This window comes from Patagioenas fasciata, chromosome 11 (assembly GCF_037038585.1).
Source record: "Patagioenas fasciata isolate bPatFas1 chromosome 11, bPatFas1.hap1, whole genome shotgun sequence".
Classification (NCBI taxonomy): domain Eukaryota; kingdom Metazoa; phylum Chordata; class Aves; order Columbiformes; family Columbidae; genus Patagioenas; species Patagioenas fasciata.
This window is the reverse complement of record NC_092530.1, coordinates 20,503,674-20,528,091: the sequence shown is the minus strand read 5'-3', so window position 1 is coordinate 20,528,091 and position 24,418 is coordinate 20,503,674. Positions and strand designations below refer to the sequence as shown.

At 37.8% G+C, this 24,418-nt stretch overlaps 1 protein-coding gene across 2 annotated transcripts in view; it reads right to left on the bottom strand.

Moving 5' to 3' along the window:
* Positions 1 to 3,480: 3,480 nt before the first annotated feature.
* STK26 (serine/threonine kinase 26) overlaps positions 3,481 to 24,418 on the bottom strand; it is a 32,989-nt gene continuing 12,051 nt past the window's right edge. For both annotated transcript variants that reach the window (XM_065846237.2, XM_071813551.1), the window contains 10 exons: positions 19,943 to 20,173; positions 12,980 to 13,036; positions 11,236 to 11,344; positions 10,985 to 11,142; positions 8,325 to 8,510; positions 7,542 to 7,690; positions 6,775 to 6,868; positions 6,225 to 6,287; positions 5,998 to 6,134; positions 3,481 to 5,413 (listed from right to left, as the gene is read on the bottom strand). In XM_065846237.2, coding sequence (XP_065702309.1) covers positions 5,389 to 5,413; positions 5,998 to 6,134; positions 6,225 to 6,287; positions 6,775 to 6,868; positions 7,542 to 7,690; positions 8,325 to 8,510; positions 10,985 to 11,142; positions 11,236 to 11,344; positions 12,980 to 13,036; positions 19,943 to 20,173 — 1,209 coding nt within the window. In that variant the 3' untranslated portion in view covers positions 3,481 to 5,388. The remainder of the gene's footprint in view (positions 5,414 to 5,997; positions 6,135 to 6,224; positions 6,288 to 6,774; positions 6,869 to 7,541; positions 7,691 to 8,324; positions 8,511 to 10,984; positions 11,143 to 11,235; positions 11,345 to 12,979; positions 13,037 to 19,942; positions 20,174 to 24,418) is intronic.

Here is a 24,418-nt window from a genome sequence, read left to right as displayed (position 1 = left end):
CACAGGTACAGGGAAGCATAGTGACGGGAAAAGTGTTTGAGGCCATCCATCCTGCCTCTCCTCCCTCCAGGACAAGGGAGCATATGTGGGGTGCTCCTTGGGATGCTTTGAGCCAGAGACGAAGCAAACTGTTCTGTCTTCTCCCTGGCCAGTTCGAAACATTATCCTTCCCCAAGAAACATCTCAGCTGTGCTTGTAAATCATTTGGCAGCATCCCACAGTGAGCTGGGAGATGGTTTAATGACTGATACTGCACAGCTTTGCTTTTCTTAGGCCCGTTAGCTGTCATGCATGGGCACCTCTGTGCTCTGCTTAAATCTGGAGGAATAAGGCATATAAGGCAGGGGGTCCTTTGGTCCTCCAAATTGGGCATTAGTTAAGCAGCATGGGGAAAAAGATCTCAGGAAGGGGTAGGAAAGAAACAGGCAGCTGGTGTTTGCCCTTTGCAACCTTGTTTGGCCTTGCTGATTCAAAATGTTTCTGTTGGCTACATGAGGAGTGTGATGTTATTTTTACCAGGGCTTGTTTCTGGCTATAAAGAAGGAGCAGGTGATGGGACTTCTCACCATCCATGGGTTGGCAACCATTGCCCTGTGCAAGGTAAAAGGTATAAAAATGCTTCCTGGAAATATTTTTTTAATTACAAAAAAACTTATTATTACCCTAAACCTACATGAAATCTGCTCAGAAAACTGGAGAATGATGACATCACTGTAAGCCTTTTCAGGGAAGGATCTTGGTGATTTTAAATGTAACTCTGTGTGACTGTAAATCCCAGTAAATTCAGTTAAGATATCACTGTAACCTCCTAGAATAGCTGTCAGAAATCAGGCAGCTGGGGCAAAGACAGAAAATGGGTTAACTTGTAAAAGGAACAGGGTTTAGGGAGTACCACACCATCTGCACATCATTGTCCTTTGTTTTAGAAGCTGGACAATAAAAATGAGTTGTTCATGTCAAAGTTTTGGGTTCTTCCTTCTGCCCTGTCAAATCTGCAACTCCCCCCCCTGCTCCACCAGCTCCTGCACAGCCCTCACTGCTCCTTGGAGCTGCTGGGTTGGTTTTTGTCTCTTGCAGCTTCTTACTGATTCCCTCTGTGCCTTCACTGTCTCAGTGACTGGGGAGACTCGCCCAGGTCCCTGAATGCTGCTGAAAACAACCACATTCTTGGTTGGTTGCCCAAGGAAATGCAGTAGATCAACGAAAGAGCACACTGTAAGGTTTGCTTTTGCTCCTGCTTACCCTGTGCTGCAGAAGCTGTGAACTACAGGGACCCTCACATGCTTTTCTGGCATATGTTCTATTAGCCCTCAGAGACTGTCCCTTAAAGAGACCTTGAGGACACAGTATTAGCTCCTGAAAGCAAGTGGAGATACAGGTACAGGTCAGCTGTGCCTCAGCATGACCCAGAACAGACACACAGTCTCACCAAGAGGGATCAACATCCATCCACACTGCCCAAAGCTCCAGGAGCTGCCAGGTCTGGCATTCAGGACTATGCTGGGAAATCAGCATTGAGAGGGAGAAACAAGGACTTGGGAACAATAGCTCACATGTCAAGGTACAACTGAAATAACTGGTAAGCCCTTCCCCACAGTCCCTGCTCAGCCCACTTCACCCAGAAGAGGCCAGAAAAAATCTATTGAAGCGATCCTGTTTCATTAGGGAAGGAAAAAAAGGATGGCAAGACAACAAGAAATTATTTGGTTTGCTGACAGTGTGAACTTTTATAGCACTTTGCCAGCAAGGACTGTTCCAGGGGGAGGTGGGACAGCAGCATCACACTGTCAGAACACTGAAGTACTTGGTGCAGTTGTACTGAAGTAATTTGGGTTCATACAAAATCTATCACTTACAGATGAAGCTCATCTTAAAATGTTCAGCAACTTTTAGGTGTAGGTGTTTATGTTCAGATATAAAAAAAAACCAAACAAACACCAAATGTACACAGTGCACAAAGAACTTTGGTTTGGAGAAACACTACAACAGGTTTCAGTGTATTCACCTTATCTCTGTATTAAGTGTAACTTAATTTATCAGTAAAATGTGAAATAAGGCAAGCCAACATACATAGCACTAGAACTTTGCAAAGAGGAAAATAATTTTATTCCAGTGTTAAGTCATAAAACAGTGTAATAAAAATCAAACCTTTAACAACTGCTAAACTTTGTGCAAACACATTAAGAACCTATGTACTCTCCTATTCAGCTACAGACATTCAACTGAATGCAAGAACAGGTGTTTATGATACTACATGCTGACTGTACAGAAGTGTTCTAGAGTCAGAGATGGAGGGTTGTAAGAATGGTTACATTGAGAAAGGACTCATTGCCCAAGAACAAATATATCTCCCTATTCTGAGATTCCGACTACTTTGATAAAACTACTTGAGTATCAATTCTTCCCAATCTACAGTGGGAAGCCTACAAACCAAACAGGCAAGACCATTCCTGCATGAGTATTTTGATATATATCTTTCCAATAGCTACCTGCCAGCAACAGAATACTGCTGATTAAGTTACACAGGTCATCGGTAACTATTAATTACACGTAGTAGGGAAAAAGACAACCATTCCCTGGAAACCAGTACAATACAGACATCCATTCTTTAGTTAAATCATAGTCTCATGATGCACTGAGATGTAAGGCGCAGAAATGCCATATGCAGTACAATAAAAGAAACTTGTTGAGTTGACTTGAAGAGAACAAGGCTGCATTGTACACACTTGGATGTATGAGTTTTTTCCCCACGCTGTCCTACGAGGTAGGTACACATCCCACCCATGCACAGGAAAAGAAGAGGCAACATAGTTCAGGACTTTGTTACAGTCGTGTCACAAATAGGGCAGGTTCCAATTTCCCCCTTAGTTCACTAACTCTACCAACCAGAATTGTTTACAGAGTTGCATAGATTAAAGACCTGATGCCAACAGGGTAGAGCCACCAGTTACAAAATTTGGGAGGAATTCTCATCATGTTTCCCCTGGGTCTCCCACATAGAAAGAACACCTTAAGGGGAAGCGACATGGAAGTAAATACATGTTTTTAACTGAGAAATTTATATGGAGCTCTTTAAAAAGAGATTTGGGGTGAGACTGCTGAAGTGAGAGCCGAGGTAACAGTGGCACAGGCCTTTGCGTACCTTCACTCCACAACGCTGAGTTCGCAACGAAGCCAGAGCGTTTCGACATCTCTACCACGTTGTCACAGGCTGCGCACGTTCATCTGAGCACACAGATCCTGACGACTCCTCTTTAGGACCGGAATCAAACCAGATCTACAGCGTTCCCTGTGGCGCAGCAGTGGCAGGTGTCCTCCAGACAAGAAAAGCACCGGGGGACCCAAACCTTTCCAAAGCAACCGTGCAACTCTGTGCGAGGAACACCGTTCTTGGACTAGAACATCGGGTTGTAAGAGGTACGTCCACACCTCTGCACGTCTGCCTCAATCCAGAATAAAACGCACAACAGAACAAGCTCATGAAAGTTTACAGAACTTAAATATTTATTTTTAAACCATTTAAACCCCCCCCAAACATTGAAATAAGCTTCATCTATAAACAGATTTACAAGACTAACAACTACAGAAGCTAGAGGAGCACTAGAATTTGTTTCTGTGATGCAGTTATTTTGTAAAGCTTCAGATCAACTGTATTTACAACTTTTGCTGCTTTTACATTTATAAAAATATTTATTTAATCCATAACATTATTGTTTTCAAAAACTATTTCCAGACTTTTTTCTCAGATATAAATTCTAATTGAATTTCAGTTATATAGTAGATGAAAGTCTTAAACAGAAACATTTTCTTTAAAATTAAAACAAGGAGTTAAAAGTAATTTTTTTTACAGTGTAGGCACCATTGAAAATAATTGTCCTTGGCATATCTAACCACCATCTCTCACAAGTGTCCTTTATAAAAAACGATGTAATGGCAACATTTGACTAAAAATGCGGTATTTACTTGCACACCATTACTTTTTCAATATTTGGCAGATATATTTCAGATTCTTTAAAATTACTTTTGTGCAAAAACAAAATGTGCAGGTCTGAACCATAAAATAAACATACCCAGCCTTTATCAAAAATAAATTTACACCAACAGTTCCACAGCTAAGTACTGAAAAACAACCCCAGTTCAAAACTTCAGCATAATATACATACTGGGTTGAAAAAGGGAAAAACAAAACCAAAAAACCAAAACAAAACAGAAGATATTACCCACCTAGCAGTACCATAAATATATAACTGAAAGCAACTTTATAGTCTTACCTACATTTATGCAAAAAAATTCACTCCGTACTGCACAGTACTACCTTTTTGTGAAAGAATATCTATAACTCAGTTATTTGCATATTAACTGGTAAATACATATTTAAAATACACTTTCAGAAAATTATAAACAAATTATGTTGATGTACTGTATTTAATGTATTTAAGAACAAAATCGTGTATAAATATCTTACAGGAGAAACAACACCACCACACAGAACGCTGGTGTTACACCGATACCTGCTTGTGAGGTATGTAGCATGTGACGCTCGGCTTCTCTGGCTCCCTTCCACCCAGGCATGTATACTCAGAGGAAGAAAATTAAATTAAGTTAAATTGGACTTCAGGTTTTGTCCATTATTGCCAAAAGCCCCACCCCCTCAACTGTATTGCTTTAAATTTTCCTATCGTGACGATATGAGATTGAATCACTACTTCAAAACCTGTTCTAAAAGGTAATACATATACTGTACATCAGGATATACCTGTTGCTACATATCACCTGCAAACTATTGACATATTGCTCTCAAATATATTTAATCATAGAGCTGCCTAAAATACTGTACCAATTTAGAATTATAATAGATACTGTTGCAGGTTTATTTTTCAGGGCATGATAAATATATGCTGGTTGAAGCAGGTGCTACAGCAATACCCTTGCCACTACATTACATGTTTTGAATACGCTTGTGAAAAAGCTATTTTCTCTGAAGCTCATTAGTGATTTACAAAAGTTTAACTCATGAATACAAAAGACCTGCACATCTCCATGTACAGGAACAAAATAGCATCAGAACATACTGTACTTGCACTTTCTATTAACTAAAGTAATGGTTATTTCTAAAAGCAAAACTGCACCTCAACATTTATCAGATTAAACAGGTGAAACTACAATATTAAAAGTTGTTCTTTACAAAATAATTTCCTGAAAATATAAAACCATGTGCACTGCCACAAAATAGTTGAGTAGGTTCTTTCAAATCCTCAATCACCATCAATATGTTGCAAAGATCCAAAAGGCACAAGGAGCTCATGAGCTAAGCACTGCCAAGCTTGAAGTAGTTTTGGTGGGTTTCACTGGGTCCATACGAAACAGCAGTCAATTATGTGAAGTTTCTTAGGATGAGTCATTAACAGAAAATCTATGGATAAAAAATACAAGTTAGAATTATGTTAATTATATTGTTCCAGCTTGGCAAACAGCCCATAACTATTTTTGCATCACTAAAGTAGCACATGCCTTCATCTCAACAGTACAGAGGAAAAACAAACAAAAAAAACCCAGAAGCAACATTCTCAATGAAATACTCCCTAAAAAGATAAGTTGAAGATTCTCCTGTTCCCTTACTTGCTACAAATATGCTTATGACAAGATTGCAGGCTAACTTAAAGCAAGCAAGGTTTAAAAACTACAGTAGGATTGCAGCACTATACGACCAAACAGATGTAGTAATTGTTACTGTTAGTTTTAGTCTCAAACAGATGTGTTACGTCTAACTACCAAAGCTAAAAGTTTAAAGCACTGGATCAGATCTTTCACTGATCGTTTAAGTTTACCCAACATACGAAGCTCAGTGACTGTCTGTCTCATGCACCTTTCCTGTGCGTAAGTACTTAGTGTAAATTTCTTCTTTTAAAATAAAACTTTATTATTTGTTTTTTGGTTGGTTTTTTTTTTTTTTTTTTTTTTAAATTACAATGCATACAAAAAAAATTCTTAACTTACTTTTGAAATTTTTCCATAAGTTTCTTCACCATCTTATCTGTGATCCCTGGACACGTTGCTTCTGCCATATTGATGCTTTTCTCAAGTTCCTCAATTGCTTTCTTTCTGCTAGCGTTATTTGTGTCCTGCTGTTTGAGCTGAGTAGCAGATAAAAGAGATAAAAGTTATAATACTTATCAGACACTTGGGTAATAATTTTCAAAGAAGTTCTTAAAGTCAAGACTTACCTCAGCAAACACAGGGGTGATTATCATAGTTAAACAACTCAGTGTTTTAACAAGATCCTGATCCTAAAAGTTAACAAATAAGGATTGCATTAGCATATTCCCATATAACGCATAAGCTGCATTTAACACAGCACGTGTGATTTTGACAGTTCAGTTGAATTCAACAAAATGCTTGAAATACATTACAAAAATAATGAAGGTACAGCACATCAACAAATGTTATGCGATGTGGAAACTGATGCTTGACGATGCATCTGAAACGATGTCATATATCGTCAGAAAAGCAGTTCAGTTTTTCCCTTCTAATATTATATGAGTCTTTAAAATTCACACTTCTATGAACAGATACTGATCTATTCATATGCGGTATCTGTTGCACTTAAGGCTGACATGGGCATAGGAAATATCACTAACAAGCATCATCTCTTGAACTATAAAAACACCATCAGTTCTTGTGAAAAGTGAGTCATTACTAAGTTTTGTCACTATCTGCCTTTAACTGGCTTCAAAACCAGCACTTAGAAAGAAGAAATCTTCAGAGAGTACACACCGTCCCATTCTGCAGCTTCTTCGCATCTGGCTTCTTTCGAACTGTAGTAAAGCTCCACTCAGGATGGGAGTTATTTTCTTTGTTACTGGACTCCCTGAAGAAAAAGGATACGATGTACATAATACTAGCCACAACATAACACTAAGCAAGCATAGGTAACCCAAATACATAATAAATATACACGGATTAGTTTTGTAGTCCTTAAAATAAGAAGAAAAATGTGTATTGAAACATTAACCACTCTTTAAAAAAACGAAAACAAAAAACCCCACAACTTCAGAGGCTGAATAAACTGAAATACGATGAAAGCAAATGGAAGATGTTATCTACCCATAAATCTTACCTTCTCCATGGCATCCCATTTAAAACAGACACGTGATATCCAGAAAAGCAAGAGACTTACAGAACGTATGCTGTTCCACAGGCACTGTGCCAACTTCTTCATACACCTCAACCTTTCTCTGCAATTTTTCTAATTGTGATTCATTGTTTTTGGTACAACCACTAGCCCTAGACTAGGAAATACACAGCACTTAAACAGAACTGAAATTGAGTTCAGACAGAGAAAGGGTAAAGCCATAATGAGCGCATAGCTGACTTATGCATTAGTCTTTAGGTTTATACAAGGGGCTTTCTTGAATGGAAAACATATGGATCAAAGACATATACACAGAAGAGGAGTTAATTACATAGAGAAACTGCAACAAACCTACTTCAATAACATTAAAAAAAAAGCCCAAAAGAGACTAAACTGAAAATAAACTTACGAATCGGAGGCATCAGAATCACTTTCATCACTACTATGTCCCTCTGCTTTCCATCTCTTAAATCTGTCAATCAGTTCTGTCAGATAGGATGTCTTCTTGGCATTTTTCATAATGAATTTGTGCTTCAGAAGTTCTTTTGCAGTAGGGCGCTGTAAGAAACACGTAAATATTTAATGTTATGCTAATGTTTCATGATTTTAAATGTTAATAGGGGAGATTTAGTAAGACAACTGACTTGTAGAGCTAACTCATATAGTATCAGGAAATTAGTGAAACAGGAAGTCAAGAAAAGCCAGTAATCCACATTTACGAGCGCTCTAAAAATATGACCAAGTCACACAAAGACTATACTGCTTGTCCTTGTATGCTAGAAGGTACACACCCAGGAAAATGACTAATCAAAATTCTCCAATGCAACATTTCCTTCTAAGCAGAATTCAGACAGACAGCGAGAGTTCTGCTAGAGAAAAAGATGTAAGATTCTGTCTTCTGTCAAAGCTTCTCTCTGGCATTATCCTGGGCTTGAATGCATTTTAAGAAGCTGCCTCCAGCACCATCACTTCTTTCAGCATTCCCCCTCTCCCTTTCAGTATTTTGAACAAAAGGGACTATGACGGAGACATAGCTATTAAAAACACCGCTACTATTAACAATGGAAAGTATGGTCTCTAAAATGATTTCAAACAGTTATGGTGCACTACACCAGCAAAATGGTTTGCAAGCATGAGAGAGAGTAAAAAACAAAACTAAAACATCCATATACACACACACATATCTACTCACAAATGTTGGGTCCTTGTTCAGACAAGCATCAATGAATTCTTTAAAAGGTTTGCTGAATTCTCCTAATAAAGTCGGAGGATTGTTTTTCGGAATGAGAAACAGAACTCTCATCGGATGCATATCAGAGTTGGGAGGCTCCCCTTTGGCTAGTTCAATAGCAGTGATTCCCAGTGACCAGATGTCAGCCTGAAAAAGGAAAAAGTTGCTCTTAGTACAAAATTAAGGGCTAAGTATTTAATAACTGAAATCTTGACATATACTGCATCTATATAATAAAACTAATTTGGGTCTAAGCAGATTGTGCACAAAGATTCCTTTCTAATACATGAAGGCTATAATTCCCAAAGACCTAACTTACTCAGTCTTTAATGACAAATATCTACATCACTTCGGTTGCACACTGTCAGCTAGTTAAACGTGCACCTGAATACACATGCTTTTGGAAAAAGCTTCAGAAATATTGCTCTTCCTTTGATTTTTTTTTTCTATATAATGAATGACAAACCACCACAAATCTCCTATGTCTAATTCAGATTTTGTTTAGACAGCAGAACTGCTGCTGATGTTACTTTTTAAGCTGTAGATGCATTGAGGTGTTGAACCTTGTCTGACACCTCACTCTGAAGAAAAAAGGCAGAGACTTCAATCAAATCCAGCAGGTGATCCCTTAATTTCTTTCTCAACAGACTGTTTGATCAATTTAGCTACAAAACTATCAACAAGTAGTTAGACCTGAAACACCAAGTTCACAGTTGAAGTTTCTGAAGAATAATGAAGTGGCATTTATTTTAGCTAAAGGTAAGCACTGTAAACAAATTATTTGCATCAAAATATCTTATGAACTAGAGAATTCTTTTCTGATTTAGTGATTTTTCCCAAGTAAAATATACATTACTTGCATCTTTTTAGATGAGTTACAATAGTTTTTAAGGTCACTAAAGGCGTTTCTCAAAAAATGGTTGGAATAGTTGACTACACTTGGCACAGAAGTCATAAACTGAAGTTGCCTACAGAGTAAACAAGGGTTACAATTTGCATCTCTCCATTATTCTTCTCCTATTTGTAAGAATTAATATTTGTATTTAATATTGAAGAACTAAACTAGCTCATTGTTTATTACTGAAACATCACAACCAACAATTGTATATTGGAGCAAAATTTGAAAGAAGAGATGTGACTTGTAAATCTCTGCCACTACAAAAATGTATGTATTTCTATCTTATTTTCAGTCATTTTGAAGTAGGATAGAGGGAGCAAGGCTAAAATTCAGTCCAGAAGCCAAAATATTCATCAGTAATAGCCTAGAAATTGAAGTCCATCTTGTCCAAACCCCTTCATCTGTCCTACCAAAGGCCTGCATCTTCTTTGCTTTCCCACCACACTTTTGGCATAGAAAAGAGAAAGCGCGTTGCTCTTGCAACATATTGAGGAGATATGGAAGGCAAAAGATCAGGTTGGTGGGAGAACGTAAATGAAGGTGTGACACAGCTGGATTTATACACAGAAAGAAGAGGAATTACTCTCTCTTCAACTGGATGGCACACATTTTTAAAGCAGGGTAGAGTGCTTTTCTAAAATGCCCTAGGGAGTACATTAGAGTTGCATCACTGAAACCCTAAACCTGAGAACTACAACATACTCCTTTTTATTAGCCAGAACCCTTGTGACATGTACACAAGTTTCTTCAAGCCTGAATGATCCCGGGAAAGTCTCCTGGAGCGTGAATATCTTCAGGACATCTCAGATATTCAACAGTCTTTCATTTATGTGCACATCACAAGTATAGTGGCATGTTTACTATTTGAGAAGAACCAGCAGGAAAGTATTACTCTGCATATATCAAGGTTTTTAGATTTCTTACTCCTATTTAAGGTCACAGAGTGCAGAAAGTCCAATGCCAGCACCAAAGCACACTGCCATTTCAGTAAGCACATGCTCTAGGTTGGCTGGTGGGTAGAGACATGGGAAAAGAGGGGACGGCTCCCTCCTTATCATTTCTAGCAGCAGTTCCCAACTCTCAGAAAAGCGCGAAGGAGATCTGCTTTTCTATGGCTAGTTCACAGAAGGAAACTCTCCTTTGCAATTAGTCATCCATCAACAGCTCCCACGGCAAAGAAACACGCAAGGTACCATAATGTTACCACAGCTGTAGTTCAAGTTACTTTTTTCCTCCTCAAAGTCAGTCACCTGTGCTAAAATCTTCAGTATGACACAGGGTCCTGAGAAATACCATTAAAGAAATTATATCCAGAGCTGTTTATAAAATTCTGAGAAAACAAACTGATAAGTCCTGCTGGTATTCTAATTTGTGAGAGCTTTGTTACTGTTTGAATTAAATGCAAAACATGGAATTGAAATTAAAAACAAATGAACCAATGAACCCAGAACACTGAAAGCATCCAGGGAGTTTCTCTGAAAGAATCTTAACATGAAAGCTTTAGTCTACTAGGTGAGTTTGCATAGGTTTTGCATGAGAGTACAGTGACATGTAACTGCTGTACAACAATTGCATCGTAGTTTTAATTTTATTATTTGAAGCCCTGTAATTTGAAATTTACTGTTTTTTTCTCCATACTGATATGAGACAAAAGGAGAAAAATCAAAGTCATTTCCATTGGATCTACAGATACAAAGAAAAGGTATTCTGCTCTCATACTTACTTTTGAATCGTACGCTGACTGCTGAATAACTTCAGGGGCCATCCAAAATGGAGTTCCAACAAAGGTATTCCTCTTAATTTGTGTGTCTGTCAGCTGCCCAGCAACTCCAAAATCAGCAAGCTTAACATCGCCTTGTTCTGACAACAAGACATTGGCAGCTGCCAAGGGGAAATAACATAACACCTAAATTAGAATGCTGCTCTTATGATTTTTAAAGGCTTTAACAAAGTAGCATTTAAAATGTTATGCACCTTTTATATCCCTGTGAATTTTCTTCTCTGAGTGCAGGTAGTCAAGACCTTTCAAGATTTCCTTTAGCATGGTTGCAATCTGGAACTCATCAAATGGGCCGGCACGGAGCTTTAGAGAAAAGACACATTAAAATAACTTCAGTCTTCAAATTAATTTTTACCTTGTTTTTCATTTAATTAAATCTTAAACTTGAAACATTTTGTTAAAGAACTAATAAAATTAATGAAATATTCAACAAAGTGTGTCAACATTTTATCAGAAATAGGTGCCATTGGAATGATCATCTTCACATCTTCTCTACTGATAGAAGACTGAAAATGCTGTTACCTTTCTACTCTAATGTATACAGTATGCACTCCCCTCGGCACACAATGCAAAGCTACAACTAACATTCCACAAATTTAGTTTCCTATAGACAGCAAACATAGCAGACTGAATTTTGCACTTTAACTTATTTTGAAATAAACTGAGTTTCTTAATCTACTCTATTACTCTGTTTTTAAAATTTAATGATGTAATTTTTTTCTTGGTACAGTATTTTTGATTTCACGCTTGCTTTTGCATCAAGAACATAAAACGCTACTATAAAGCTGCTAGTATGCAATAACTGTAAACTTTGTACATTAGAAAGCTATGTAAATAAAACAGAAGCAATTAAGACAGGTGATTCTGCTATTAAAAACAAAAACAAAAAAAACAAGAACACAGCACCGAAACAGAGAACATCCCAAAATTTTGGTATGGTAAAATGAGGCAAATCTTGAATTTTTTTCTTCTAAAGGTCAGTGGTTTCAATTGTCACTAGTAAAAGCTATTTCGCTCTTTCTGGCACTCCACAGAAGACTATCAATTACTCAAAAATGTTAAAGAGTAAGTATCTCACAGCTCCTTTCTCAAAAGGACCGAGTTCCACAGCTACAAACTACTATATGCTACACATAATTACTATGCTTTGGCATTCCTGTAGCTGCGTTGATGTGATGTAATTTCATACAGAAGTTTAAATAGATTTGTGAATATACTTCAGCTCTTGCAGGCAGGACCACTGTTAGCCAATATATAACCAGCATCATTCTGTAATACTGAAGACATGATGTTTTTCCTTCAGAATGACACAAACAAAGCCTGAGTTATCTGACAGGAAAGGGTGGGTCTCTGAGCTGTACTGAATGTGTGGGGAAACCACATCCACATCCAGGGGACAGTGCTCTTGTACTCTCTAACCTACAGCCTTCATGAATCATACCCCATCTTGAGTAAAACACACTTTCATGCTTAACTGAAAATGGAAAACCCAACATCTTTTAACCAGTTAAAATTAACTGTTCTCTGTGGGCACACACTTCAATCATTCAAAGACCCAATCCCAAAGGAAACATTTTTTTAATTCAAGTTTAATGAATATTTTACTGGGGAGAGAGGGGACAGACAGATGACCCAAAACCCAAAAAACCCCACCATGTATGGTAAAAACAATACTTCTCCACATACTACAAAAAATTGCCTTACATTTGCCTGAGAATAAATGGATGCTTCCTGATGCTTACAGATAAACAGTAAAAAGAAACAAACAAACCAATATCAACAGAATATAACAGAACTACCATTCAAATTTGCATTTTTTTGAGCATTCCAATGTAGCAGCGATGCAGCATCAGCTGTCTCCGTATTTTATAAAGAGATATGAAAGTGCAGTGAAATAAGGCTCCCCAGTACTTATAAAAAACCCAACCATATACTTACAAGATCCAAAGCTGACCCTCCACCCAAGTATTCCATTATTATCCATAGTTTTGTGCCCTGTAAAGGAAAGCATGAGTCGTTAGAAGTCCAAGGCTGCCATAAAAAAAAGTATTGCAACAGACTACCAGCATACTGTTAGGAGAATGCAAATGCAGAGTCCCATTAACCACCAAGTTACATGTAATTACTTCTTGCAGAATGATCACACAGTCCCTGTGCAAGATATCTAAACTTCAATGGAAGTTTGACTTCCATATTTAAAAAAGCAACAAAAAACTCCCCCACCACTAATTATTTTCCACTAAAATGATTCCACCTAAAGGAATGGAACTTGGAGAAAAAAGAGATTTGATGACGGTTTAAGTTTAAACTAAGTGTTTTAATGTAAGGTTGTAGTTCTTACAAGACTGTCTTTGCACTAGAATTATTAATTCCAGCCATTTGTGATATATAAGCATTACAATTTCAGCAGGAAACTTTCTTGTAATGTCTACCATGCTTTTCATCTGAGGAAAATACTCAGAACTTAAATTACTTCTGAGTGAGAGAGTGAGCATGAACACACTTCAAAGACAATAGAAATTTAAAGCCTAATGGAGGTAGCTGCCAGGTGTCTCTTCACCTACATGGTAACCGTGCCAAGCGTGTATCTAACAAGTCCACAAGCTCCAACTTAAGTTGTCAGATCCAGCAAAAAGGGAGAACTGACAGCCCTTGAATATGCTTGTACCCAAGGATTCGCATCCTACCAGAACATGTCCCTGCTGCCACAGGGGCAGCTCCTGTTTCGAGGTACAATCACCAGCCTGGAGAAATGGCACTGCCACACTTGGAATCCTACAAAAACGTTCCGGCTTCTGAAGTTTTCAGATCAGAGGTTCGAAGTTGGCCATTAAAAGGTCAAAGACAGGAGCAATATAGTTCAATTTCAAGTATGTCTTAAAGCATCTATCTTAGGTTGTGAGGTTTTATCCTTTCTAGTAAAATTGGAAGTTCACAATATTCCTTCACTATATGCTATTTGAAGTCAACCCCTGGGAATATATGAGTTTCTGTGCTTGCTTTATGGAGATGTCTCAACTACCAGAATACTAGACCTGACAAATGCTTCTAACACTGACTTCTAGATGCTGACTTTGCCCTTGGTATGTAGCTACAAAACGTGGCTGGTTCGTATAAACAAAATCGGAAAGATTTAATATCAGATCTACAGACTGCACATTTCAAAACTTGGATCTTCTGCTATTTACTTGTCAGAGTCCCCTCACTTTTCAGAATAAACACAAATATTAACCTATGGGCTACTAATCTAAGGAATTCTGCGAATAAAAACATTTCTTTATTTAAAACAAAAAAGCAGACATTAAAAATACTAAAGTGAACCAGACCTGGTGAAATACCATGTAAGCTATTTAAGTCTCCAGCAAATATTTACCAGTGCTAGTTCCTTATAGAGAGCATAAGCTTATGGCAGAAGTACTTTTCACAGCCTCTTGCATTCCACATTGTACGCTTGCCTACCCTCTTGCCTGACTACTGACAGAAATCTAAAGAAAACTCAACAAGCAAATAAAGGTGCAGTTTCTGAAGGCACCACATCCAATTACCTTAACAAAGTGTGCTCTATTAGATTTATACTGAATTTAAAAAACACATCATTTATGAGAGTCTATTCCAATATTATGAGATCAGCAGGGAAGGACTGGCTAATTTTAGCGGTTTTTATAAAGCCCAACGTTGTCAGCTAAGAAGACCTGCAAGGAACTCCAGTTTAAGGCAAACATTGTGGTTACCGGACACGTCTGGAGGATTTGACTATTACTTGAAAACAGCATAGGGTGAAAATGAATAAGTACCGTGTTTCTGAAATAATGTCTCAAAGAAATTGCTACTATCCACTGTAACCGGGTGTGGATATTTTCTTGCCAGGCATGAACAACCTTTTTCCTAGCTATTTTAGGTCAACCAAGTATAAATAGACAACGTAGAACAAGCAGTATCTGTAGATAGCCTCAAAGCTTTGCTGCACAAAGTGCTGTACAATTTTGATGGAAGTCCCTGGATGCTACTGTAGAAGTTCTCCACATTCAAAGCTGAAAAACTGATAATAACTTCAGGTTTGCTTTGATTTGCAAAAGAAAAGAGCAAGCCCAGGTGGCTGCAGTAGTTACAAGGATAGATATTTAACCTCTGCAGCTAGATGGCACAAATAGGGAAAACAATCACAAAATTTCAGTCACCAAGAGTAGGTGTATCTCTGTGGGATCAGACGGAAAGTTCAGCTCAATTATTTCATCAAGCTTCACAAATTTGCATAACAGAAACATGGCAGAATGATAGTGATTTTTAATACCTTTAATCTTTTTCTTACCTGGACTGATAAGGTCGTAATACATTGTGACAAGCCAGTAGGCTTGAGGAAAACACTCATTTTCGCTTTCTAATGCAACTCAGGCTGCTGTGTTGCTCTGCACTATCACTTTCAAGGGTACTCTCCCCAACCAATGTTTTATTTATTGAGATGTGATGTTAATTGCAATCAAAGTGCAATACGGGATGGGGAGACAAATTTAGATCCTGACGTACCACAAATACAAAGATCTACAGACATGTGCATCAGGATTTAAGTTGTCTAACAGCTACAGAAGTTTCATTAATACAGCTGTAAGACTGTACTACACAATTCGACATGCATTTGTGAAAGACACGATATAAAGGTAAAACATTTTACTACTGTACACAGACGTGTTTATGATGGTGCATTCTTTGACTATATAGATGCTTGTACATCACCTACCAATACATTCAGAAAACACTACTGATCTTGCCAGATACCAAATTAAAATTTAAGAAAAAGAGCTACTAACACCTAAACTCTAAGATTAATTCAATTTGAAACTCCAATTCAGACTCCAAAATTCAAGACATACAGGTACTCTAAATTACAAAGATATGGGGGTTTTACATTTTTGTGTGTCACAATAACTAAAAGCTGGCATCAGCTCTATCTCAAGAACCTCAACATTTTGTATCAATGATGAGGTTTTTAAAGCATAAATTATCTGATAACAGACAAATAACACTGCGCTGCTAGGTAAAACATATTAAGGGACATTTACAAGTCAGATGAACAAGCTGTAGCCAATGAACAGCTAGGCTGTGGAACAGAAGAGTATCTTACATGGCATCAGCTGAGCTAAGTTACAAATCAGTAAGTCAAGTAATTGAAATAAAGACACTGTTCCCGTCTCCTTTTCAGCAGCAGGAGCTTCAGGGGGAGCCTGCACGGAGCTGCTCCCGGCCTGGGCCGTGGGGCTGGATTCACATCCCGTAGCACCAGGAAACGGGAAAGCTGCGGAACAGGAACAGACTGCACTAAAATAAAATCTCTCATCAGAAATGCTTGCAACTAGAAAGCCCCCACAGTTAATGTATCTTATTTCGTGTTTTAGTCACAAACAACTTTTAATTATCAAATATGTTATCTTACCAGAGTAAAAACCAAACTACATACTGATGACAAGAACAATCTGCTTATGCAAAGTGTACTTAAAATTGGTTAAAAAACCAAGTTACAACAGAAGATGTTCCATTACAGTTCAACTGGATGAACTCAGGTGCACACGAAAAACCTGAAGCCAACACATGGTCACAGCTGCAGTTTCTCTGAAGTAAAAACTATCAAATTCAAATGAAAAACTATCAAATTTTCTACCATTTAAAGATTCAAACCAAATCTAGATTACTCAACTGAAAAAATATCAATAAAGCGTTACAGGCAACCTGAATGACTTTGCACTGAGGGTTTGCTTTGTTACCGTCAGGAAAATATTAAGTCTCTTTGATTAAAACTGTGCAAAACTCAAAAACATTTCTAATGCCATTCCTAGAGCTTCAGAGAAAACTGCATGTATGATTAATATATGTTAGCAAATTATTTCTATTCCATAGGCATGATATGAAATATGGCAGACTTACTCAAAAGTTTTGTTTTCCTGTAAATGAAGATGCCAAGGGAAAAAGAAAACTCTCTTAAACTATGAAATACCTTCTATCTACTATATGTTTATGCTCTTTTTAGCTACTACCTTAAAAGGTATTTCCAGGAATATTTTCAGTGACCGTTATATATAAAATTAAGTATGCACCAACAAACCTATGGGACCACTTTTAATGTGATTTTTCTACCAGTCATATTCATAGAAAACTGCTATTTATCTCTGCAGCCTAGGACTTGGCTTTGTAAGAAATAAGATGTCTTTATTTTCACAATTTACCTCAGTGTTCTTTAACCTTTAATTACACAGTCATGCGGTATACAACCGTACCTACTTCACCACTTCCAAGAGACGTCTACAGTACAGAGAGAAAATAAATCCTGAATGAAATCCTGCACAGCTAAATACTTAGGCTGACAGCCATTCTCAGAGTAACAGCTAAGAAAAAGTTAAAAGCTATAACAATTAAGTAAAAAAAAAAAAGAGCAGACAGAACCCTCAAAATACCTGTTATTAGTAAAATGAAAAGGCAGCATAAAAGATTTTTTGCACATTTCCTAAGGCTAATACAATCTTTCACCTAAGGAATCTGAAGCTGAAAGATCTAGTATCAGTATCTAGAATAAATCTAGCCTAAAAATAATGTAGATACTACTTACACAGTAATTTTATTTATTTTTAACTACAGAACTAAAAGTTATCCTTTATTTGTGAACATTTTTACTAATTTGCTTGGGGAACAGCAATCAGCATAACTACCTATCACGCTAGTCTAGGATGGAAAACATTCCTGTGAACCATATTTTAGGTCGGGTTTTTTTGTTTGGTTGGTTGGTTGGTTGTTTTAAGGATTTCTTAAAGGAATGGGAAAATAACCAAAATTCCACAAACACCTCCCAAGCTCTACACACAGAAATTTTCCTTCCCCCAAAATATTACAAGTGTGAAAAGTAAACAGGAGATCAGCATTAATCTTTCAAAATTTATCCATGTAGAATAGAAATGGAAAGAACTCAAAACAGTGGTGAGGAGATGAGGAGAGCACTGCAGCATTAATATGATCCTGGATTTGGCAGGAATTTTTTAAAAGAAAAAAAAAATCTAATCAGAAGTTGAAAGTTTTATAGCACTGATAGAATAACTACATTTACAAATCTAAGAAAAGGGGTAAAAAGTGAAGACTTGCACAACAAGGCCAAAGACAAACTGCTGTGGTGCAGGTTTACAATACCCTTTTTGCTTTCAGTACCTATGTTGCTGTAAATCAAGAAAATACTATTTTCTTGTTCAGTCCATGACCTATAAAAGCTTTTTCCAGCCACCCCTCAAAAAAACAACAAAGAAACAAAAACTCAAACAAAAACAAACAAAACAACCCCCCCAGCAAATCAAAAGTTCCATTTCCCCATTAAAAGCTGCTGAAATTGCTGTTTAGTTTTCAAATTTAATAAAACACTTTTCCAAGCAAAAACACTTCCAGGCAAAAACACCTTCCAAGATTTACATTGACCTGTTTGTACTTAAGGGCAAACGATTGGGCTTTTACAACACGAAGTTAAAATGATGATACCCAGGAGGATAATACTTAGGACTGAGCTCATCACAAATAAAGGACCATAAAAAAGACTGATCGTGTCTGGATCTGCAGTACCACTTGTGCACGGCTCCAGGGGAACATTTCTAGCTGAATTCAAAGTTATCTGGAGAAGAACCAGCTTGTTGTAATATACTATGGTACAGGAAAGTAAATTCTACTACACCTCTGAGCATTATCACTCAACAAGAAACAAACAAAAATCTCCCACTGATGGAGCCCAGTAAAGAGAAGGAAAGATGGGACACTAGTGACAACTTGTATGATCACTTCAGAAGAAGAACCCACAGAGTATCGAGTAACTAAGCAAATAGCAAAGCCACCATAGCTGTCTTGTCTTGGCCAAAATGAGAATTCATATTTAGAGTACAAAAAATTAACTAACCCACTTAGCATTAAAATATAAAAAAATTGAATACTTTGGCAATTTAAAGATGAAAGAAGCGAAATCTACAAAGAACAGTACTAAATAAATTCTGCAAATAATCTGTAGTATCACTGAAAGATACAAGTGTGATACAGGAATGTTTCTCAGAGATCTGTCTTTAGAATAATGTCAAAACCCCCACTATGTCTTAAGGAGTCAGAAACAAACAAACCAAAACCCAACACAACGACGAACAAAAACCAAAACCAACCGAACAAAAAAACCCCACAAGCAAACAAAAAACCTCAGACATTTAAGATAGCTCTAACCATGGTTAACACTTCAGCTTTCATTCAGATTTTAGTTTTTTTAAAAATCATCCAAAACATGTACGCACTGCAGATCATTTAAGCAATATTTAAGGTGACTATACCTGGACAGCTCTGCAAGTTCAAAAGACTTACTCAACACTTTGGATTTCTGTAGGTTTTCGTTTCTGTTTGTTTGTTTTTAAATTATGCCTTAGATAACATTTCAGAGGGTGGTTACATAACTCTGCTTGTGTCAATTTTACTTTGTCTCAGGCCTGATATGCTGCATAATTACTAACACATCTCTACACGGTGCAGCATTTCTTCCCATACCAGGGAAAGGTTTATGTTTGTATAGCTATGAAGGTATTTTCTTCTTCCCCACGAAGGACACAAGATTGTGCTAGGGATTGTGGAGGGAGGAGAGAAAACCAGGTCCCAACAGCAACATCAAAAGGAATCCTCTGTCAACTCCATTCATTCTCTAGCCATTTTGTGAAAATTCCAGCCTCAAAGAGCAAGCAGCAAAAGGAGGAAAACAAAGTAAAAAGCTCTGCTCAAAAAAAAACAACCCAAAACCTACTGAAAACGGTCAAGTTGGCACGATAAATCTTCCTCGGTTTTAGAATTTTTTCCTAGTAGCATTCAAAATAACTGAGCGCTAGCAAATGTTGGTGCAATACTATACATTACCTTTAAATATGATCCGTAGTATTTTGTTACGTAAGGACTATCACACTGACTTAAAACAGTTATCTCTTGCTGTATATCTTCTATTTCATCTTCTGCTTCCTCAAGGTCTATGATTTTTATAGCAACCACTTGCTGTGTCCGATTATCAATTCCTTTAAAGACTTCACCAAAGGAGCCTTTCCCAATGCGTTCCAGTTTTGTGAATAGCTCTTCTGGGTCTGCTCTGTGGTTCTAGAAAAAAAAGAAAAGAAGAAGAAAAAAACAAAACCAAAAAAAGATACGAGTTACTTAATAACCTCCAAGTTGTCAGCCCTCATTACTTCCCAAGAAGCACACAATCCAGATTCCTCATCACTACAAGGCTCGCATCAGATAAATTTATTTCCTGCACGCTAACTTCTAATTCAGCTATTAGTTACAGAACATGCATTACGCAGTTGTGTCAAACGTGAATGAGCCTCACCAGGGAAGAAGTCGGGTACAAACCTCACTTCACTTCCCGACATAACAACCTTTTTAAAATGAAATAACAGAGCTGTTCTTAAAATTAATGCTATCTGTGCAGTAATTCAGCAGGGTGAGGAATGCAACTACCGGAACAGAAGCACTCACATCACCACCCAGGCAGAAAGAAAAGGCTGCGCCTGCCACCTGGCCAACAGCCTTGGCAGACGAAGCATCCTACCAAGTGTGGAATTGGTTGTGAGAGGACCACACTACCCGGTATTTGCCATCAGATGCTGAGATCTGATAAGATCAGTGTCTTCAACTAAGAGTGTTGACAGAAAGTAGAGCAAAAAGGACTGAGGGATGGTCAAAGGAGAAGTAAGAAGGTTGGAGCAGGGTCCTGAAATGGGGGTACTGATCAGAACTGGCTGGTGTTACGCAAGCATGTCTTAAAAAGCGGAGCAGAGCACTGCTGAGGACACCTGGCTTGGAATCTCTGTTGATTAACTACTCTTAAAATCAGCAGACTGATTATTACACAAATGTTTTGAATTTCTCAGCTCCACTCAAGTAGCCATGCGAGAAACAAAAAGGAAGTAAACTCTTATTTTCCCTTCAAGATAAAGCATGCTACATGGCTGCTTAGAGAACCTCGTGTATCCAAAAACCACAGCAAGGACTTCTGAAGGATACAGATGACTTGCCCCACAGTTTAAGAACACAAAATTTCAGACCACAGTAAGAAAGTTTACAGAAAAGTGGTTTTAAGAGGTAAGACAGACTTGCTAAGGGAACAGCCCATGCTTTGCAGAACAACAGAATTAAACACATTACTGCTGCCAGAACTGGGCAACTCATTGTACATCTGCTCCAAAAAGCCCTCTGACCCCATAGCAACTTATAATATGAAAGAGATGCTCTGCTTTAGATCTTTCTCGCACTCCAAAACTCAGAAACAGCAAAAGTGACAAAAGCAGACATGCAACCCAAGGCACAGATTACTCTATGTAACAAAATACTCAGGTATTAACATGAAGCTCCAGAAAACATCTTTACACTGGTGTTTTTGCAAATGGATGCAAAAATCTGTACTGTGAAAAAAACCCCACATTACTACTTGAACCTAGTCCAAAATGGACAGTCTCATTTCCTTACAGGGCCCTTATTGTCGCTTCTTCTACCACAACCAAAATTTCATAGAATCCTTTCGGCTGGAAGAGACCCTCAGGATCATTGAGTCCAACTGTATTCCATTTATTCCACAATATGATGAGATGAATCAGGAAACAGATTTAGCTAAGAGTTAACCATATGATTTGTCAGGCTTATTTTCAGTGAAATCAGTTCACTGCTCACATATACCAGGCTGTCATTTGTGCTATCAGATGAGGAGGGAACATGAGGTAGTACAGCAGATTCATGCTGATCTGTGGAGTTGCATTTTTAGACTGCACAAATATACAAGAAACACTGCTGTTCCTGAGCAGCACATTAAAGCAATAAGAAAAAGGAATTTCCCCTTTGTCTAGAATGGGCTCCCTGCTATTCTGCTCCACTAAAAACAAACACACCCAACACCTTCAGAGAAATAATTAAGCAAAAAATTTTGTATTTTCTTCTGTTGATAGAGCGAGTGGAAAAACTAAAATATTAACAAACCTATATCAAAGCAAATGAGAAAAGATGAGTACTATTTGGTCTTAAATCTGGGACAGCTAATGTAAAATTGGGAAAGAAAATTACTGAAGGCTTCAGGTATTCATAAAGCTTTTAGTTAGACAAAAAAACCACCAAACCCAAACAAACCGTAACTCTTTAAAATGTCCAAAGATAGCCATATTACCATACACTACTGCATCAGTTCCTGCCATCTTTTAATCACTAAGACTAAAATAATAATAATAAAAAATTAAAACCTGAATTTAAAAATCTATTTTCAGATGCATTTCAAATAATCAATTTTAGGGACAGGTATGACAGAAGCAGCAGCAACTGCCACCCAGCCTTTCCCTGCTGCTAGTTAAGCTGCACAACTGTCATTTATCTAGCAACGTAACACGTTCCTGAACTACAGCATTACTTGCAATAAGGTATAATTAACTGATAATTCTCCATTGATAATAAACAAAGAACACCACCACCCCACCCTCCCAAGAAACAACTATGAGAGGGGATTAGCAAAACTTTACATTAACTCAAAATAACATCTTCAGAAATAAGAGCTTCATTTTGAGACACACTTTGAGCCTGGGATTCTGGGAGTCATTCATATTAACTAACAGCTATTGTTGATTTGAGATGAAACCTGTTAAACACTTCCAGAGAGACAAAAGAAAAGCAATTTAATCACAGACACAGCTAATCCAACCCTTCACAAATGTTTGATGAACTCAAAGGGCAACACTTGGGTTTTGCTTGGGGAGAAACCTTAATCAGAAAATTCCTCTGGGCTCATCAGTGGAAATGCACATCGTTCAATCCTATCCACCCACCTAACGGTCACCAACAAAACAAGCCAGGCCTCCAAACCCTCTCACCCAAGCTACCTCAGGTGAATCAGAGCTTTACAGGCTATTTAATGTTCCAACAGCTCCTAACTCCATTCCATGGGAGTGCTGGATCAGGCATGGTTGGACCTCCTGACACCGCAGAACGCCCTGTACATCCCTGGGAACAGGGGGGCATCCTAGGAGAACAAACTGTGCGGCATTACTACAGGCAAGAGCCACGTCGTTCTATCCTGAGAAAACCCTCTCACAGCGAGCAAAGCCAGCTTTACAGCTTCTGTTATCCACCGAGGCTGACAAGGGACTGTAGGACACTCCAGGATAAGAGCAAATATTTCTGACCAACTATGGTTAATCCTGAGATAATGTCCTTTGGAAAGGTTTCAAACTTAGAATGCTACATAACTTAAAATATGGCCTTAGAACAAAGACTGCATTTTGAAACAAATTTGCCTTTACGTTTCTTAATTTCCTTGTGTTTCTGACTCCTGTTCTACAGGAATGTTTTTTCTACAACTAATAAAAACCAAAAATCTTTAAAAGACTGGTTTTAAACAAACATAAACTTACATAATGCAGTAATGCTTATTCTCCCTCTCCTGGTATAGAAAAGGATGGATATATATTTTATATAAATGTGTGTATACATACTCAAATATATACCAATGAATTTTTGCAGCACAGCTGCCAAATAAGCTTCTAATATGATAAAAATTAAAATTTCTAACACTATTAACACTCTTAAGCAAAACAACCAATTGTTATTCCCTGTTCTTTCACAGATCTTTCATTGAAAGAGAAAACTGTTCAGAAGTTTTGAAAGTTGCCTGCATGAATAATCGTTGTTTTCTTAAAAATAAATACTGGTTTCTATGGGGAGTCATGTCTGTTGGGCAGCAGATGGTAACAACACAATAGACAGTGTATGGACTCTGTCATCACCTCTCTGAAGATAACACCTACAAGTGGACAAATCAGGAAAAGAATCTATTCCTCATCTCCTCCTTAAGCATGTTTCTACAGAGGAAAAGAAAAAGAGCAGCAACAAGTATAACAAGCACAGGCACATTCACATGGCAATTTCAATCCAGCCAGCGTGAGTAATAGTACCACCAGCACTAGCGAGACAACACAAGCCCTCCTGGTAGCACGTCCCCATGTCACCAGTCCAGCACCACTGCACAGCCTGCTCTAGTGTTCAGTAAAATCTCTCCTCTCTTATCCAACCATGTGCCATTACTGTATGTGTTTGTACACATACATATGTACGCATATGGAGTCACAGTATCATAGCATAATTCGGCTTGGAAGGGACCTCAGGAGGTCATCTCATCCAACCATCTGCTGAGAAGCCCCAAATAAAAAACACTACAGCATAATTTTTGCCAGCATACTTGCAATAGCTGCATCAAGTATTCTGCCCTTATGGCTTATTTAAGCATTTTCTTTTGATTCCAATAAACACAGCTACACAGCAGTGTCCTGGCTGTATTCTGCTACAAGACTGACTGGCTGACTCACC